The following is a 20,845-nucleotide window of genomic DNA, read 5'->3' as shown; positions in this document are numbered from 1 at the left end:
TAATAAATTGGACCACAATTAGAATAAAAATTCTAACAAAATTAACTATTAAAATAAAATATACATTAAAAATGATAGTCTCTTAATTAACCATTATTTGTAAAAAATATTAATCTTGTTCTTCATTTAATTAAAGAGATTAATTTTGTGATAATTAATTAATTAAAAAGCAAGATTATTGATAAAACATTTTGCACGTTTTATAAAAAGTAGAGTAACCCTAATGGAAATGGAAATAGTAATAAGAGTGAAGATATGATAGGACGATTTATTAGACCTACTTTTTTCACTCTCGACCACTATATATATTGTTACTAATTAATGCCATTCTTATTGGATGAGACTTGGTCATATATTCATATATAAATATAATAACTCTCTTCCTCAATTCTATATGCTTGTGCATATTAAGTAGGAACAGAGCCACATTACTGTGCTTAATTCTCTCTCTCTCTCTCTCTTCTCTCATCATTCATTCATTGATGATGGCGAAGAAGAAAACCCTCGTCATCAAGAATAATGATAGTAACAGTAGTTCTTCTTCTTCTGCTGCCACACCATCAAAGAAAGTTGTGAAAAAAAGAACTCGCAAAACCATTCCAAGAGATTCACCTCCTCAACGAAGCTCTGTCTACCGTGGTGTCACTAGGTATATATATAGTGCACCGGGAAGTATCGGTGCACCAGTTGTTTTATCTGTTGATTTCAATTAATATATATTATATATATTTTTTATAATTCAGATCAACTGTTAAAATAACTGGAGCACTAGTACTCCCTGTACTTGAAATGTTTCCAATCTTATATATGTTTATAATTTATTTTTTTTAATGAAAACTTTCAATTCTCTCCCTATATATATCTTAATAACAATCAAACAATATGTCTCTGTGTTTCTGTCTCGACGATTAAGTAATTGTATATGGTGATAGGCATCGATGGACGGGTCGTTATGAAGCTCATTTGTGGGACAAGAATTGTTGGAATGAATCACAGACTAAAAAAGGAAGACAAGGTATGTATGTATTATGTATGTATTTTTTATGATTGTTTTTTTTTTTTTTTCACTAATTATGATGTTATTTTTTGGAATGTGTTGGTTGATGACGGCAATGCTAAACACACAACTGGATGAATTACAGTATATCTAGGTATGATTTTGAGACTTAGCATATATTTATTTTTTAATGTGATAATTTGGTCAAAGTGAGAGTTATTAATAGGAGAATATCGTGAATGTTAATTAATATAATTTGGTTATATCTAAATTGGGGTGGGAAGTTGAAAGGTGGTATAAAGTGGTGGATGATTTTATTGAGGGGTTTGTTATGGTTGGTTAGGAGCATATGATGATGAAGAAGCGGCTGCACGTGCTTATGACTTGGCAGCATTGAAGTATTGGGGCCAAGAAACCATACTCAATTTCCCAGTAATTAATTACTAATTACTTACTAATTTTTATTTGTATTATTCTAATTTCATTTCAAAAGTTTGTTTGATTAATGTGAAATTCATTTGATCTTAGGCATCAAATTATCAAGAGGAGCTCAAGGACATGGAGGGACAGTCTAAAGAAGAATACATTGGATCCTTAAGAAGGTTTAATTAATTACTCTTTTTTTAATTTATTATTATTATTATTTTGAAGCCATTTCTTATGATAATTTCATTGGTGATATGCAGAAAAAGCAGTGGATTCTCAAGAGGAGTCTCAAAATACAGAGGGGTAGCAAGGTACTTCCTCAAGATTCATTGCTTCCATGTTTTAGTGGGATTTTAATTTTTGATTAAGTAATATAATTAACAAAAATGTTATTTGTACACTAAAATTAACTACTAAAATCGGTTATCATATATATTATTTAATTTATTTTTAATGTATATTTTATGTTAGTAGCTGATTTTAGTCTACACATAACATAATTGAATAACTAATGATATAATCATTCAAAAATTAACTTTTTCAAGACACCAACAAAATTAAGGGATACTTTTTTTTTTTTTGTGTTAAGGGATAATTAATTAATTAATTTATAAATGTGAGCGGGCCTACGGCCCATAAAGAGAAGGGAGCAAACAACACTGAAGGGATACTCTTCAAAAATACTATAAATTGATAAATACTTTAATTTGTATTTAGTGTAAAGAGTTAGGTATTATATTCAAAGGCTGCAATTGATATGCTTTTTTCAGTTGAATTTTAAAATTGTAAATAAATTTAGTGTTAGACATTTATATTGCATAAACTATAAAGTCACTTTTTTTTTACCTTAACCACTTTATTAGTTGAAAAAATAAAATATGATCTTTTATTATTAATTTTATAAGTGAGACAAAACAAAATATTAAAAGATTAGATATTACATTTTATTCTCTCAATTAAAAAAAATTGAAAATATCCATTCGTTTAATATTAATATAATAACTTTATAGTCAATCAAATACTTGTTTGACTTTTTACCTTATTTCAAGATACTTTTTTTTAAGGGTTATTTAAATGTTTTTCTAAAGAAATTTCTATAATTTTAAAATAATATAGCTCAAAATAAACTTTATTACTAACTGAAAAATATAAAATTATTTCAAAATGGAACTAAAAAAGTGACTGAAACTTTTTATAACCAAATGAGTAATTTAAATCATGACTTTGTTTGAATTTGGAAAGTGGCACATATGTATAGGAACACATCAAATGCTAATTTTTTTTTTTTTTTGTTATTTTTTTATGTGATATTGACACACACTAAGCTAAACTATTATGGGTTCCAATTTTCAGCAAAGAAATATGAATAGGGTAGAACTTTTGTCAATGTGTGTTGTCTGAATAGGTTCTTTCAACCTTTGATATCCACAAATTCGGTTATTTAACTATCAATATTAATTGATAATAGGACAATAATTGAAGTTGCATCATGATCCAATTGTAACAGTGTCACATTATTAATTATTTATATGCTATACTTTATAGGGTTAATAGTTAAATTAGTCCCTAAAGGATAAGACATTCTTTAAATTCATTCTTGAAAGATTTTTTCAATCAAATTAGTCCTTCAAAGATTGCGAATTAATCATATTTGTCCTTCAGTCACTCTATAAACAATTTTTTTCAAAGATTGATATTGTAAAACATTAATTAATAACATATATAATACCTGATATGTCTTATTGGATATTGACCAAATATGTTTATGAAAATTTATTAATTTAGTCATTTTTTCCAATTACAAAAATCATATTCCTAACATGATTTAGTGACTAAATTGATAGGTTTTCGTAAACATATTTAGTCATCGTCTAATTGAACATGTTATGTGTCATGTATGCTATCAGTTAACATTTCACATCATCAATCGTTGAAAAAAATTATGAGTGGAATAACTGAAGGACAGATATGACTAATTCGTAATCTTTGAAGGACCAATTTGGTTGAAAAAATATTTCAGAGACGAATTTGATGATTAACCCATACTTTATATATATATTTTGTGAAAATTAAATTAATATTATGTATAAAAATGGTGGTAACTAAAATACTTTGGATTTTGATTATAGACACCACCACAATGGAAGATGGGAAGCTAGAATTGGCAGGGTCTTCGGCAACAAATATCTATATCTTGGAACTTATGGTAATTTTATTTTATTATTTAATGTGATCTAATTGTATTTTAAGGTGCATGCACATGGAAATTAATGCTATGCCCTTTTCATTATTGAAATATTCTATTATTATAATTTATAAACATCATAATAATAAATTTTTCATTGAAATATGGCAGACAAATAAGTTGAACTAACCGGGAAAAAAAGCAGAACCAAACAATCTATATAAAGTGACAAATTAATATTGTAAACTAAAACTAGTAGACTATATCAAAATTCAAAATTATTAATGGCAATAACATGGAGTAGATAATATGAATATGGGTTTTCTTTTTGGGAGAGAATGAATATGGTTTATTTTTAATTTTTGTACTAATATTTTGCTATTCTATTTTAGTTAAAAAATTATGGAGTAAATTACTAAAATAATACTTGAAACTTCACATGCTGACAAAAATAACCTAAAAATTGTTAACGACAAATTAGTCTTTGAAAAATTTAAACAAAAAGAACCAAATATTAAATATATATTTTTTAAAAATACTTTAAAGATTAGATTTTGATACAATTTTTTGCAAGTATTATTAAAAAAATAAAAATTTTTCATGTTTTAAAATTTAATAATTGTATGCTAAATGAATTTTTTTTTTATTGTGTATGACCAAATTATTTTGAAAAATAAAAAGAATAATCTAGAGAATAACTTTTTTTCTGAATTTTTTGTACATCTTTTAAATATTTATTCAAATATCGTCGTAAAAATTTTGATCAAATTAATAAGTAGTTTGATAAATAAATAAAAATTTTTTTTGTCACTTATAAAAAATATCATATTTATTGATTATTTTTATCACATTTTAAAATCATTTAAGAATTTTTTTTGTTGATAATATCTTTTAATTTTTTTATTTTTTTTTTGCTCAAAGCTTGAATTTTTTGGATATGAAATTGATAATTAACTCAAAAATGATGGGATATATTTAATAATATATTTCCATATCTATTAAAGCATGCAACAAAAAGTATATGTCACCCTAAAAACAAAGGATGGATGAACAATTAAATATACAGTACTTGTTTTTAATTAGGATAAACAAATGGAACAAACTACTTAAGAGATTTAATACTAATTAGGTCACTTAATAGGCTATGTACTCTATGCCTGAAATTTTGGAAATCCATTTGACTATTCCTTCCAAATTCCAATCCCTACCTGAAAGTACCTACTCACTTCATTTAACTATATAGGGTCCCACATATCAAAGCAAATAGTACAATTAGAAAATTCAAAAACATGAATCATCAAATCTTGTTGGTTGGGATGTAGATCACCAAACTTCAACTGCTTAGTAAAGCCATTTAATTTTACATACATGATGACATCATTCTCTCTTAGTGTTATATGTGGTTTGGAGATTGATTTTAATACACCAAACATTACTTTAAACATTGATATTTTTATCTAATTAAAGTCATTCTTTGGTATAATTATTAGGTAATATATGACAAAGATAAACTAGTTTCTTGACAATACATGGTTGACCATCTATGCTATTTTATGAATTTAATTTTATAAATTTATAATATAAAATAAGTTTAATTATTCTGTTGGTCCTATAGTTTTGTAAAATTTTTAATTAGGTTCCTATACTTTTTTTCTTTTTAATTGGGTCTTTGCACTAATTTTTTTGGGTAAAGTATATTTTTTGTCTCTGAAGTTTGACAAAAATTTCAAAAATACCCCTAAGTTTTATTTTGTTTCAATTTTGTCCTAAAAGTTTTCAATTTGCATCAAATATACCCTTGACGGCTAATTTTTCAAAAAATTTAAGACCAATTCAACAACAATTTCATAAGAACAACCCTCAACATAAGCAAATCAAGCATAATTTTCATGTATTATTGTTAGATTGGTCTTAAATTTTTTGAAAATTTACCCGTCGAGAGTATATTTGATGCAAATCGGAAACTTTTGGAACAAAATTGAAACAAAATAAAACTTAAGAGTATTTTTGAAACTTTTACTAAACTTCAAGGATAAAAAGTATATTTTACCCTTTTTTTTTCAATTAAATCCCTCTTTGTAGTAATTGTCTTAATTGTATAGGAACCCAACTAAAAAAAATTGGTGCAGGGACTTAAATAAAAGAAAAAAAATTTGTAGAGACTCAATTGAAAAAAAAATTAGTGCAGACCTAATTGAAAATTTTGCAAAACTATAAAGACGAATAGAGTAATTAAACCTATAAAATATTTTATAAAGCAATTAATGTGTTTTCAAATGTTATGTTTTGAAACAGCTACACAAGAGGAAGCTGCAATGGCATATGACATGGCTGCCATAGAATATCGTGGACTTAATGCTGTTACAAACTTTGATCTTAGCCATTACATCAATTGGCTACGTCCTAAACTCCAAGAAATTCAGAAAAACCCTAGCCAAAATAATCAAGAACAATCGTCTAGTGGTTCCGAACTCGATAATAATCAATTAGTATTTGGTTATGATCAGGCCGGTTTAACCACCAGCGAAACTGGGTCTGAAGACTCGACCCAGTTTAAAACTGGTGGTGAAACCGTGCCAACTTCGGCACTCGAGATCCTCTTAAAATCGTCGAAATTAAAAGAAATGTTAGTACGAAATTCGGTTGACGAAGATAATCTTCACTCTCAAACATCTTCGGAATCAAACCCTACTCCTCGGCGCACATTTCCGGAAGACATTCAAACGTTCTTTGAGAGCCATGATTCCAATCTCTACACTGAAAATGATGACATTATATTTGGCGAATTGGGCTCAATTTCAGCACCATTTTTTCAGTATGAGCTTGATGCTTGATTTGAAGGGGAAAAAAAAAATACTTAATTAGCATGATTCTTTGTTCATCGAAGCAAAGAGGATGATGCTAAGGAACTCAAGAAATTGAAGGGGCCTAGATCAACAGTTTAATTATATCATCGTCATAGATTCTTTAAATTGAATTACTTTACTTTTTCTTTTCTTTTTTTTTCCAAACAAACATATGACAAATAGGAGAGTTTGCAGATTGTATTTGGTGAAATATGGTAATTATTTCTCGGTGGAAATTCAGGTGCAGTCCACTTTACGTGAAGTTGATACGTGAAAGCCGTTAGATGATTTGACTGATTTGACTAAATTTTTATCTAACGTCTCTCAGATATCAACTTCACGTGAAGTCGACTTCACCTGAGTTTTCACCTTATTTCTTACAATTGTTGTGATCTAACAATGCAAGAAGGTACGTAAGTGCTTGACTAATTTTAACATGTTTTTTTTAATTTGTTTATTTTCTCTATATATTCTCTATTACTGCTTTTTTTGTATTTATTTATTTATTTTATTTTATTCTTATTATTATTATTATTCAAAATATAAACTGGTCATTATCCCCTAACAAACGATGTGATTTATGTTAACAAGAAAAAAAAAAGTCAAAAACAAAAAGGTCATCTATACATACATTCAATTTCATGCATATAGTTATATATCTTGATCGGCCCAAAAGGCATGTTAGCATTTTTTGATGCAGAATATTTTTTGTGGGGTTACAAAATAAATATGAGGCACCGTCATTCTTATGAAAAAAGAAACAAGAGATTAAAATGAACATAATCCCAATTTCCATCATAAAAACACCATTATTACCCCAACTACTCACCATAGGGGGAAGTTAGTTGTTGGGAGTTGGAAGGGAGGTGCTATGCTATAAAAATAAAAAATAAAAAAAAAATTTGTTGGCGTTTATGAGATTTATGATTTTTATTATTTTAGTTCTTCAAATTCAAGATTTATTATATTGATATTTGAGATTTATTTTTAGAGTTTCAGATATCATATTTATTTTTTAACCTTTTTTAGTTTTAAGTAAACCAACAAAATGTCAAACTAACTCTAACTTGTCACATTAGATTTAAGGTTAAACGATGTTTGTTCGTTTTGGTACTTAAATAAGATAAAAAATGATGTCGTTTTAGAGAATGAGAAAAAATAAAAGTTTGCACATCATATGAATTTTTTTTTGTTTTTTTGTTTTGTCTTATTTAAGTGTCAAAATAAAACGATGCTGTTTAGTCTTATATCTAAGATGATAAGTCAAAACTAGTTTAATATTTTGTTTGCTGACCCAATATTTAAAAAGGTCCAAATACTAATATAATCATATCTAAATTTTAAAAATTAGTATAATAAATTTTATATTTAAAAAATTAAAATGATAAAAATTATGAATTTAAAAGACTACTTTAAAAATAAAAAAAGGGTTATTATTTAAATTTGAGAGTTCAAAGAAGCTAGAGAATATAACTTTCAAAAACTTTGGCCTAATACATAAAAAAAGAGTAATTGATGAAAAAATTAGGTCACTTATTTGAAAAATAAAAAATTGGTTTAAAAGAATTTTTGACGGTCATTTTTTTAAAAGAATTGGTTTAAAAGATTAGGTCAATAATTTTTAAAAGAATGTCTAAAGATATTTTTTGTTAATTTTTTTTTTCTTTTCATGATTATTAACTATTGAGGGAGGATACTTTAACAATTTGACACTTATATATTGATTGCCAAATATATTTTATAAAATCAATTATTTTTAGTACATCTTTTTTCATATACTATATTATAGGCGAAAATATGATTTGAGTAAAGTAGGAGAGTGTAACGCTCATTAAAAAAAGACATGTTATTAAGGATGAGCCACCACATCATTATGCCATCTTTTCCCTTGATATACATTCTGTACATGAATGAAATTCAATTAGATTTTTAATATCTTAAACTAATTAATTTTGATTTAAATAGTTCGATGAGTAATTTACTAGTTAAACTCCCAACTTAATAATCTGATACCTTATATCAAATTGATTTCTTAATCAATTCTGATAATTATGATTGTGATTATTGTTGTTATAGTGGTGAAGAGTTCTTGAGATAAAAAAGAGAAAGTTAGAAGGATTTTTAAATCATTAACTAGTGTTGGTATAAAAAAAATAGATTTTTTGATTAGGGATGTTTTGACTCTCAATAATTTCGATTACAAGAATCAAACATGGGTGAGTTAATATCGGAGAAAAATGGTACAAGAAGTATCGAAATCGAAAGTAAGATAGTGGACAACATACTTTATGACAAGTCTATTTTTATGACCTATAAATAGTAAAAAATGTGGAAGAGTTCGAGGACTTCAATCAATTAGAACACTAAATCATCACATAAACTCATAAAATTTTCAATCTCCGCAACGCAACAGAAAAACATATAGTACAAGTGCATGTCAGTGTTAGAAGTCAATTTTTAAGAGTTAATATTCAAAATCGTCCTTGAAAAATATCTCGATCTCCATTTTAGTCCCTGAAAGATAAACTTAATCAAAATAATCCCCAAAAGATATCCGAGTTAATCACGTTCATCCTTCCGTCATCTCCCTCGATGAGTTAGCTAACGTCTGCTGACGTGTGACGTTAACTGCCACCGTGACAGACGCCTACGTGGGTCCTACTATTGCTGACAAGGTAGTTGTGAAAACCGTTCAAATCAGTCCCTTAGTGTTTGAACCCTAATCCTAAATTCGACGATAAATACGTCGCGTTCAACAATCAGGGGGCCATATGCTTGGGTAGACCTTGAAATTGCTGGTTTGCGGCGAGGATGGAGGCAGGAAACGGAGGTCGTGGTGGTGATGTGTCGTTTCTGTCGAATGGCAGTAATAGTTCCAGCGTTTCAATGCGAACTAGGAGGAAAACTCATGAGGAATCATGTTTCTGTGGGTTTAAGGCTGTGATAACAAAAATCTGGGATAGCAAATAATCCAAATAGACTATTTCATGCATGTCCAAGGTACCGGGTGAGTGTTGTGAAAAAAGTTAAAGGTTTTTCATCTTGTTTTGTGTTGTTGGATTTTTTTCAATTTTTTGTTTTCTGATTTTTGAATTTGCAAAAGGGCGGTCACTGCAATTACTTTAAGTGAGTCGACGATAATGACTATGAAGGGGTGGCCGAAGGTGGAACAAAGAAAGATTATGGGACTGATTTGCAGGTTGAAAGTGACTATGATGAATGGAGGTTGAAGGTGGCATGGAGATTGGACAACTTGGAAGCTGAAGTTAAAGCATTGAAACTGCTAATAATTTTCATGTTTGTGCTAGTTGTCATTAATGTGATCCTTTGTTGTTTGTTATGTAGTTCCGAGTAAACCAAATTCTGTTAATATGTCATGGTGTAATGAATTGAATGCCTTGAATGAGAATAGATGTTTGCATTTGGTTTTTTAAGATTAAGACCAAACAAACCATCAAATGTTCCAAATTAATCGGAATCACTGTTACAGTAAGATGTATTAAGCCATGAACATAATCAGTAGTTAAAGTACTGTTAAACATTGTGTTGTCATAGAAGGCTAAATGTCACATTGTCTTAAAGATAAATACCACAACAAATTCATAAGGTTTTACATGAGGATACAAACCTAAAAAAAAGGCTAGATTAAAATAAAAGGACAAAATACAACTTTTAATTTTGATAGTATATTTAAAAAATGTGGACAACATACTTTATGGTAAGTAAGATAGTAGACAACATACTTTATGACAAGTCTATTTTTATGACCTATAAATAGTAAAAAATGTGGAAGAATTCGAGGACTTCAATCAATTAGAACACTAGATGACTAGATCATTACATAAACTCATAAAATTTTAAGTCTCTACAACACAACAGAAGAACATAGAGTGCAAGTGCATGTGAGTGTTAAAAATCAATTTTTAACTTGTTTTCTTTTGCTTATTTGATTTATTGTCATTTATTTTCTTATTACTTTGCTTTAATCAATATTTTACCCTTTCATTGTTTTCTTTATTTAATTGTTTATTTTCTTATTATTCTATTACTAATAATTTTGATATAAAATTGCTTTGACATTGTAATTAAGTAATTTTTTAGTTAAGTTTATTCTTTTTCAGACGAGTCATACCTGCTTTTTGATATTTGAGATCTTGATACAAATTTATTTTAACATTACTTGTCGAAATTGACCAAAAAATAAGTGAAACAACTAGTTTATTGACGAAGTTAATAAAATCTAGTTAATGATTTGAGTTTAGAGTATAATTAATATAATGGAAATGACAGTTTTTTTTTTAGGGTATCTCTAATCTAATAAATTAATGACTAATTCGTCACGAATTAGAACTTTATTTAAGAGTTTGTCGTTGACTAACATATTGCTGCATGTAAAATGTGAAATTTAAATAATTAATATTTACTTAAACAAACTAATAAATTAATCACTAGACTAATCCAACTTGATTTAAATAATAGTTTATTGATGTCAAAATATTTAGTATTTAGTAATGTAATATGATTTAAATAATAAAAATTTAAAACACGTGAGAAACGGAAAAAGAGCACTTTTTTTTTTCTTGTAGAGCATAAAAGTATAAAAGGAAAAGTCTAAAATAAAAGTGGCTGGAGGATATGGGTTCCCAAAAAGGAGTGGCTTATGATATTTATAGCCTTTGCTGCTTCGCTGCCATTACGTTGACAACACACCAACAAAACTATAATTACACCACCACCACATATTTTGAGGCATTTTTTTTGTTATTTTTTCTTTTCAGTAAAAAAAAAATGATTGTAAAAAAGAGATTAATTTGAATATAATGTGTTATATGAATTTAATTAGTTTGGATTTTATGTTGTCCCCTTGTTAATTCCAGTGAACAATTTCAAATTTTAAATTATAAGTACTAAATTTTAAATTATAAATATTAAATTTTATATTATAAATTAGTTTTATTTTAGTTCACTCTTAAATGTTCTTTTTTTACTTGAGTGAATTTAATTTATTTGGATTTTATATTGTCTTGCTATTGATTAAATTCTAAATTTTAAATTATATATTTTATATTCTAAATTAGTTTTACTCTGTTTATTTTCAAATATTGTTTTTATTTGAGTTTTAGATGTTTTTGTTGGAGTTAAATCTCAATTTGGCCCTGAAATTTAGTCCGATACTCAGAATGACCCTCACAATTTCGTTGGCCTCAATTAGACCCCCCAAATTTGTAATTATGGCTCTGGCTTGTCTCCTGCGATCATCTTCGTCAGTAGAATGCTGATTTGATACAATTACATTATGGTGGACACTACTTAAACGACGCCGCATTGGTTTTGCGTTCAAATCCTTTAGAAACCACGTCGTTTCAGTTTTTTGTCGGTTAAAACTCTCTTTCTTTCCGCTAGGACGATCATAAGTTGCAAAATATCAAGAAAACCCTTACACTGTATGGTTTTCAAAGGGTTTGAGCGCGAAACTAATGCGCCGTCGTTTAAGTAGTGTCCACCATGTCATGCACTTGCGCTAGATCAGCATTCCGGTGACGGAGATGATCGCAGTGGTAAGTTGGAGCCACAATTATAAATTTGAGGGTTCTAATTGAGGCCAACAAATTTGTGGAGATCATTCTGAGCATCTGACCAAATTTCAGGGGCCAAATTGAGATTTAACTCTAATTTCTAGTTTTAAATAACTTTTTTAATATAATATTCAATCATTGGCTAAATAGTGTTGGCTCTTAATACTTTAAGTTTTTTTAAATATATGTGTAAAATATTTATGTAAACAGCATACCCATCAAAATTAAATCTTCATATATTTTGATGATTGTGATTTAAATTGACTTTACATGCATGGTATATATATAATGTTATTACAACTAACCTTTGATGGTAACAAGTTTGTCGTTTAAATATAAAATACATTTATTTTGTCTGTAAATTGAGGCAATAGAAAAAGAAACATGCATCCAATGCAAATGCAATTTGAGAATGGAGACGAATCGTCTACTATTATGACTGACATTTTTTTAATCAAATTCTAGCTTCTTCTTTTCTTATTTACTTTGATATATTTTATTTTTTATTATTGAACTTTGCCATATTTTATTCAATAATCTATAAATATATAACAAAAATATATGTACATATCGAAAATCAACCTTTTTATACTTATATATATATGTGTGTTACTTTATAATTTTTTAATATATATTTCGTATTTTAATGTATATTTTATATAAATAATTAATTATTTAATGATTAATTTTTAATTAATTTACATGACATAATTTAATATATAATATCTTCTTTCACATATAGAAAAATATAATATATAAACAATAATGTGTACATATTATAAATTTGCAAATCGAATTGAATTTGCTAGGTCAATCAGATTAATCGAAAATCGATCATCAAATTGATCAATTAATTCGGTTTAGTAAAATGTTTAATTGACAACAAATTAATTAAAAAAAATAAAAATATTGATTAATTAGTGTAATTGTTTAGCCATCAATCAGTTTAAATAATATAATACAAAAAATAATATATTTTATATATTAATATATTATTTTATTATATTTAATTTAATTTTAATTAAACTTCAATTAAACTTTTGAATTTTTAATTTTATCAATAATGATCGGTTCAGTTTTTATAACATTGATACATTATATATAATAAGATCAATTTTTTTTAGCTCTCAAGCAGAACAAATTATCAAAATCTAATTTATTCTATTTTTTATTCAAAAAATTTAAAAAATATATATAATTATAAAAATTAATAAAAATAATAAAAAAATAAAAAATAAATTGTGTTTTTTATTAAATTTTTATAATTTTTTATTAGAATTAACATAAAATACACTAATTTAATATATTTGAATATAATATTTTTATTCATATCTCATTTGTTAAATATTATTTTGTATTTTTATACTCCTATCTCAACGTCCCGCAGTCATATATTAGAACTGAATTGAGTGATTTATTAAAAAGAAAATCATCATTGTCAAATGAAAAAGTAAGAAAAAGTAGGGTGTGCATGGTCCGACCCGCCCCAAACATTTTAGGGGCTATTTTTGTGTGATTGCATCAGGTCTAGGGCCGGATAAGGGTCTAAAAAATAGACCGGTCATTATTTCGGGTCGGGTCCGGATCATGGCTCAGGTCACCCGAAATCGGTCCGGTGACCCGGTCATCATACACAATTAATATTTTGTGTTATTAGTGATGGATGATGGCTATTCTTATGTGAAATTTAAGTATTATAAATCTTAATATTCTGTGTTATTAGTTATTATAAGATTATAAGTTAATATTTTACACTTTTATGTTTAAAATGCATAAAATTTTAGACTAATGGATAATATTGTGTTATTTATATTGATTTAAATATTTGGTGTGATTGGACAATATTAGTATTGATTATGGTTATACTTTAGTTTTAGAAAATAGTTGGTTCTTGTTATATTTTTCTAAGTGAATTTTACCATGTCAAATAATGGTTGGAGTCTTGGAAATTTGGATATTTTCACATGCTAGCTTATAAGAAGGTATCAAGGTAATGTAATGTTAATGGTTCGGTTCTTACCTAGTTTTTACCCGGTATAATTGTGGCCCGAAAATGTATAGATTTCATCGAGTTTAGGGCCGAATTTGGGTCTAATAAATAGACCCGGTATATATTTCGAGTCGAATTTGAGTCACATCAAACCCGATTTCACCCGACTCATGCACACCCATAAAAAAAAGAATATGTGATAGGCATTGCCTATAATTTCATCCTTAGATAGAAATATATAGGGTTAGTTTTTGTGCCGTACAATATGTGATAACCATGCAAATTCGAATTTTTCATCCTTATATATTACGTAGTGGACTAAACTTCTTCACTAGCTCCTTATTAGTGTGTTCCAGCTTCATTGGATTGACGAGTAGTGAAAATGAAAAATAGAGAATCACTATCACTATTAATGACAACCAATAATGGTGCAAAAAAAACTAAGGTTTGTGAAGATGGAACCTCCCCCGTAAAGGATCGGAGCATAGTGATTTCTGGATGATGGAACCTCCACTACTGTGAAAGACAAGTTCTATCTCTCATACTTTGTAAGTATTTGAAGAATAGTGTTGGAAACATTTTAAGTCCACTGGGAGTATCGGTGCTCCAATTATTTTAACCGTTGATCTGAATTATAAAAAATATATATAATATAGAGGAATGCTAGGGGGTCAGTAATTTTGGTATTTTGTAACCATCAGTGTTTTTAATAGTGTGAGATTATATCTAATGGTAGAAGATTACTCACTTTTGTTTTGATGGTTAAGTGCTGGCCAGAAAACACAAAAATTGCTGGCTCCCTAAACTTTTTCTATAATATATATTAATTGAAATCAACGGTTAAAATAACTGGTGCACCAGTACTCCCCGATGCACTTGAAATGTTTCCAATAGTGTTTATTATTAAACAAGAGTTATTATTAGGATGTTAAAATATGGGCCACATTATAATTTTGTGGTAATAATAAAATATGTGTTAATTATATGTGTATGAGAATTGACAAGGTAGGTATTTGAAAAGTAAGCTTCTTAGGATATTTGTCAAAATTAAAATTTTTAAAAATATTAATTTCTTTTTAGTACAATGTATTTTTTATGAAAAAAACTTAGATGACTAATACTTTGTAAGGATTATTCTATTTTATGTTATTTTTTCTTATATTGGCTACAAAATTTGGTCATGTGACATACTCTTTATGAAACTCTCTACTATATGTACAATTTATTCATTTTATTAATAGTAATAATAAGATAATTAGGTTTCTTAAAAATTTTGTAAAAGACTTATATTATATAATATAGATCTTTAAGGAAAATAAAATACCAAGTAAATATCCATGAAAATATTTTGTAATACTTATAGATTTCTAAAGACAAAAAAGTCCATGAAAAATCGCAAAACTTATAGTTTTGGAAGAATGGGATGGAAGACTGAGAATGATGAATTTTATATTACGTTGTAATTTTTTAAAGACATATAAGGGTTTGTTTGGGTGAGTTTCTAAAAAAAGATTTTTTTTGAGTCATCTTTTTTCAAAAGATCTTATGGAAAAATAAAAGTAATTTTATGTTTGGATATCTCATGCAAAAAGACCATTTTATCTATCAATTATGTTTGGGTATAACAATATAAAAGTACTTTTTTGTTTATTTATTACATAAAAAATATTTTTTTAAGAAAAAAAGATATTTTAAAAAAAGATATAAATTACAGCTTCTCAAAAATTTTTTTTTTTATTTTTCTAGTTCTTTTACTTTTACTACTAAAAATTTGTCAAACACACTAAAAAATAAAAAAAAATATTTTTCATTGAAAAAAGATTTTTTTTAACAGAATAATGGGCGCCCAAACAAACGTTAAGTGTTGCAATTTATATGATTATGGAAGATTGAGAATAATATGTTCGGTATAACATTGCAAATTTGCAATACTTGTGCTAATTAAGTAGTCAACTGACTCAACTCATTAGTTTATTTAAAATAAATGTTTGTGGTTTAGATATTATTGTAAATAATTTTAAAAATTATAATTATTTAAAAAAATTATAAATTCCCTAAAAGTTTTCACAAACCTATCTATCTTATTACACTAGTCACAAAAAAAATCTATCTTATTACACTTTTATTTATTTGTCCAAAAGTAAATAACACAAATTGAAAAAAAAAAGTCGACGACAAAAATTATCTTTGTATAAAATTATACTATTTCGTTTTTATTCTTTAATATCTAATATTTTTTTGGTTTGAGCGTTATTCTCATTCTCCAATGAGTATCGAATTCAAGTAGAGGTGAACGCGGATCGAATTGAATCGGATATGGACAAAATTTTGATCCAATTCGCACTAAAATTATCGGATCGGATTGGATTTAATATCTGTAACTTTTAAGTTTGGATTCGATCTGATATATCCGCAAAATACATAAATATTTTAAAAACTTATTTTTATTTAAAAGTATCAATGAAACACTATTTTTCTACTCTTTTAAACATATTTACTCTTAAAATATTATTAAACATACTTTTTTAAATAATAAAAATAAAATAATACAACATATATGATCATTATTAATTGAAATAAAACATAAAAAGAATATTTACTTATTTTTTTATTTATTTTTTGTGGATCTGTCGATATGCAGATACCTACATGAAATCCGCAATCTGATCCAACAACCTTGCAGATCAGATCTGATAACCTTGCGGATCGGATTGATGTTGGCAATTTTCGGATCGGATCCAAATAAATACCGCGGATATGCGAATCGAATCCGATTAATGAACACCCCTAAATTCGAGAGAGATGGTTAAAACTTAAGAGATACAAATCCTAGTTCATTTGTGTCGATTTGTATTGGTATTCTTTGATATCTAATATAAAATATTAATAAATACATAACATTTAACAATACTTAAAAAATATTTTCCAATTACTAACTAATAGGGTTGGAAGTAAGACGAGTTGAGTCGAGCTAGATCAAATTCAAGCTCGACTCACGAAAATTAAGGTTATCTCACGGCTCGACTCATTAACAATTGAGCCTATTTCGTAAGCTCAAACTTGGCTCAACAAAAGCTCACGAGTTGGCTCAAATAATAGGAACATAGTTTATAATTCTATATCAATAAATTATAACTTATATATATTAAAAAATATTAAAAAATAAATTTAATATATTATCTATCTATTAATTATAAATTTTTTATTTATGTCCTATATCAAAATTATATATAAAAAATGACTATAAAATTTTAAACTATTAAAAACATTAATATATATGTAAAATTATATATTACTATTATATATAATCAAGACCGTTCACGAGCTAATGAGCTGAACTTATCCAAACTCAAGCTCGTCTCATTTAATTCATGAGTTCAAATCTAAGTCAAGTTCGGCTCACCAACTCACAAGTTCAGCTTATCAAACTATTAATGAGTCGAGTTCGAATTGGCTCATAAGCTGACATGACTCACTTCTTCAAGTCCTACTAACTAAGCCCTTTTATTAATCACTAAATTTCCTAAAAATAAAAATAAATTATTCTCTCATCCGTAGCTTCAACAACTAAATAAATGAAATATATAAGTAATATATAAAAATATTTGTAAGTGTCTGGCTCCTAAATCATAATAGTGACAAATGGAACTCTCTATTCCTCTCAAAACCAAACAAAACAAAACACTTTTACAGCGACTACTACTCTTTTCTGCTATGACTAGAATATATAAATCACACAACAATAAGAATAATAATAATAATTAATCAAATAAAAAAAAAAAATATATATATATATATATATATATATAATCATAAGAATCTTAATTGTTTACTAGAGAGTTAAGTAGTTAATAGCTTTTAGCTTTTAGCTATGGCCACTTCACGCTCTTTCTCCGCTCTCACCCATCCACTTTCTTCCTTCACTTCAAAACCATCAACACCCTTCAGATTCAGAATCTGCGCCACCATGGCATCTCGGATTCCCGCCACCACCACCATCACAAAGGTGGCTCCGGCCGTTATAGTGGGCGGAGGAAGGGTCGGCAGGGCCTTGCTGGACATGGGCACCGGCCAAGACATCCTCGTACGGAGAGGGGAATCTGTCCCTTTCGACTTCCAAGGACCCATTTTGGTCTGCACTAGGAACGATGACCTTGAAGCTGTTCTTCAATCCACTCCTCCTTCTAGATGGAACGGTAAAGTTTTATCCTTTCAGTCTTTCACGCTTCACCATTTGGTTATTTGAGGTACATTGAAATTGGACATTGATATGCACACCAAGTGTTTGATGATTGTAGCAATGCAGAAGCTTTGTGTCCCTGTTTTTATAGATGCACACCAACTATTTGTATTATGTTCCAGCTACTAAACGCACCCTTGAAGTCTAACTTTTTGTTATGTATTAAGGATGTTACTTTTCCTATTTTATTTTCTTTCGCAATGTTGGTTTTTTTTGCTTGCTTGCTTGTGCTTTGATGATGGTTTTCATCATGTGGATTGATGGGTTGATGATGGTGGAGCAGATTTGGTGTTTTTCCAGAATGGGATGATTGAGCCATGGCTTGAGAGCAAAGGGTTGAGTGATGCTAACCAGGTGTTGGCTTATTTTGCTATTTCAAAGCTTGGAGAGACGCCGATTGATGGCAAGACCGATACCAACCCCGAAGGATTGACAGCTGCATATGGCAAGTGGGCTCCTGCCGTAGCTGAAAGGTTACATGCTGGAGGCCTCTCTTGCATGGTATTCATCATGAGTTTAAGTTTGAGGCGTCTCTTGTTCAATTATCATGTATTATATTATAATTTTGGTTGGGTTAAGCTTTTTTTTCTCCCGCTAACTTTGGTTGGTTGGTTGGTTTTCTTAAAGATTGAAATTAAAACGAAATATTTGCACATTTGATAGTGTGATGAAATATCAGATGCTGATCTTTGTCTCAAAAGCCAGGTTCTTGGCAAGGAAGCATTTGAGAAACAGATGTTAGAGAAGCTAATATGGATTTGCTCGGTCATGCTTGTTGGAGCACGTCATGGTGGCGTTTCTGTAGGTGTCGTGGAGAAGGAATTCCGCTCTGAAGTAAGTTATTTATTTATTTATGATATCTTTTAACCAAAGATAATAAAGGGCAGGGGATGAGAATGGAACACAGGATCTTAGGCTCTGAAGTAAGTTTTGCAATTGATATTTTCTCAAACTTTTTTCTAATTAATTTAATCATTAAAGCTGTCTTGATTATGAATTTTGAGAGTCTTAGCACATGTCATGTGTAGAATAAAATTGTGTAGTTGTTCATCAGAATCAGCTAGTTGGTGATTGCAATCAGTGTAAATTGTAAAAAAAGAAAGAAAGAGAAATAGATTTATGATTTTGGGTTTGTCGTGGAGTCTAAGAGTCTGTGTCCATAATGGATTTGCTGATGCCGAACAGCATGCTACTTTGCACCATCATATGAAATTCTAGAGCTACAAATAAATATGCATAAGAACTGTGTTTTTAGATTTACCTAAAAATTGTGGCATAAAAGGCAGGCCACGTTCCCACACAAATAAAACAAGAGTAGTAAAAAAAAAAATAGTGAATATTTTGAGCTAATATGTATGATGTATTGAACTGAAAAAGTATACAATCAGCACTGACTTTGATATCTACACTTTCAGTTTTCTAGCCTTGTAGCAGAATTAGCATCAGCTGCAGCAAATGAAAAAGGATTAACATTTGAAGAAGCCATGGAAGACCGCTTATGTGCATATTCTCGGGCTGTTGCCCACTTTCCCACGGCAGTTAAGGAGGTATAATATAACTAATTGAATTAATATTCAGTTCGTATACCAAAGGCGTATTACATTTGTTTTTTGGATAATGTAAGGGTAATACACTTGTCACCTCCTTAAACTTTCTGCCATGTATCCTTTATCTCATAAACTTTAAAAACATACTTATAAAAAAAAAAAAAAAAACTTAAAAAATATGTAAATCATCCCCAGAATTTTTTCATGCACAGCTTTACCCTGTTGACAATTTCTCCATCCATCGCAAACAAAGTTCAATGTGTCAAAGTTGCATACTTAGAAAGTTTAGGGCATTGATTTCCACAAATACTAAGTTTAAGGGCTATCCTGCATTTAATTTGGGTAAAGGCACATTTTTAACGTTTAGGAGCTAAAATGCAGAGTATGTAAAGTTTAGGAGGATAAACTGCAATTCACCCTATATAGAACCCTAGTACCACTTTGCTAGAATGTGTGATACAACACAACTATCCTTCTTTTGAGTCAGTCATGAAGTGAAAACTCAGCAAAAAGCTAAGCTTTATTCAAATGATTACAACACATTTGAGTGTCACTAACTATTATTTACACACTAAGGTTACTAACTAACTCACAACAATGTTTTCTATGGCTGCAGTTCAAATGGAGAAATGGTTGGTTTTACTCTCTTTCTGAGAAAGCCAAGGCACAAAGCAAGCCAGATCCATGCCCTCTGCATACTCAATGGCTAAAAGAGTTAAAAGTTGTATAAAAGAAGCTTGAATTCATATTATAGGCTTAGGCTCTTGTATTATTAGAATTGATATGTTGTAATTGTATTAGGCATGGCCTTTATTTATTTATTAATGAAATTAAACAAAATAGAAGCTTGAAGGCTTGAATTCCTGTGTTCAATTCTTGTTGATCAAATGAATGATTGAGCCATATAAATCAGTATCATTGTTCTTTTTACCCAAAGATAGATAAACTTCATTAACATGAATAGAAGATTACAGAAATTAGTATTATTAGTTTATTACTTACTAAAGTAAGTTTCCCTTCTTTTTGGTTTTTTTTTTT

General features: G+C 28.4%; 2 protein-coding genes across 2 annotated transcripts; both read left to right on the top strand.

Moving 5' to 3' along the window:
- The first annotated feature begins 349 nt into the window (after nt 1–349).
- On the top strand, nt 350–6,681 carry ADAP (ARIA-interacting double AP2 domain protein). Its single transcript, XM_016321835.3, has 8 exons — nt 350–649; nt 933–1,015; nt 1,143–1,151; nt 1,341–1,429; nt 1,526–1,599; nt 1,684–1,734; nt 3,553–3,629; nt 5,904–6,681. The coding sequence occupies exons 1-8, from the start codon at nt 483–485 to the stop codon at nt 6,440–6,442; spliced, it is 1,089 nt and encodes a 362-aa protein (XP_016177321.1). The 5' UTR covers nt 350–482; the 3' UTR covers nt 6,443–6,681.
- Nucleotides 6,682–17,838: 11,157 nt separating this feature from the next.
- LOC107619350 (nuclear protein) lies at nt 17,839–20,716 on the top strand. Its single transcript, XM_016321613.3, has 5 exons — nt 17,839–18,216; nt 18,544–18,761; nt 18,966–19,094; nt 19,676–19,807; nt 20,424–20,716. The coding sequence occupies exons 1-5, from the start codon at nt 17,892–17,894 to the stop codon at nt 20,535–20,537; spliced, it is 918 nt and encodes a 305-aa protein (XP_016177099.1). The 5' UTR covers nt 17,839–17,891; the 3' UTR covers nt 20,538–20,716.
- The last annotated feature ends 129 nt before the right edge of the window (nt 20,717–20,845 follow it).

This window comes from Arachis ipaensis, chromosome B9 (assembly GCF_059453495.1).
Source record: "Arachis ipaensis isolate K30076 ecotype BB chromosome B9, ASM5945349v1, whole genome shotgun sequence".
Classification (NCBI taxonomy): domain Eukaryota; kingdom Viridiplantae; phylum Streptophyta; class Magnoliopsida; order Fabales; family Fabaceae; genus Arachis; species Arachis ipaensis.
This window is presented reverse-complemented; position numbering and strand designations above follow the sequence as displayed.

Bases quoted from the DNA above. Each gene is read 5' to 3' on its own strand.
- ADAP (XM_016321835.3), top strand. From the start codon at position 483: ATGATGGCGAAGAAGAAAACCCTCGTCATCAAGAATAATGATAGTAAC. The intron at 1,430-1,525 runs GTAATTAATTAC...ATTTGATCTTAG, and splicing joins AAACCATACTCAATTTCCCA to GCATCAAATTATCAAGAGGA. The intron at 1,735-3,552 runs GTACTTCCTCAA...TTTTGATTATAG, and splicing joins AAATACAGAGGGGTAGCAAG to ACACCACCACAATGGAAGAT.
- LOC107619350 (XM_016321613.3), top strand. From the start codon at position 17,892: ATGGCCACTTCACGCTCTTTCTCCGCTCTCACCCATCCACTTTCTTCC. The intron at 18,762-18,965 runs GTATTCATCATG...CTCAAAAGCCAG, and splicing joins CTGGAGGCCTCTCTTGCATG to GTTCTTGGCAAGGAAGCATT. The intron at 19,095-19,675 runs GTAAGTTATTTA...CTACACTTTCAG, and splicing joins AGAAGGAATTCCGCTCTGAA to TTTTCTAGCCTTGTAGCAGA.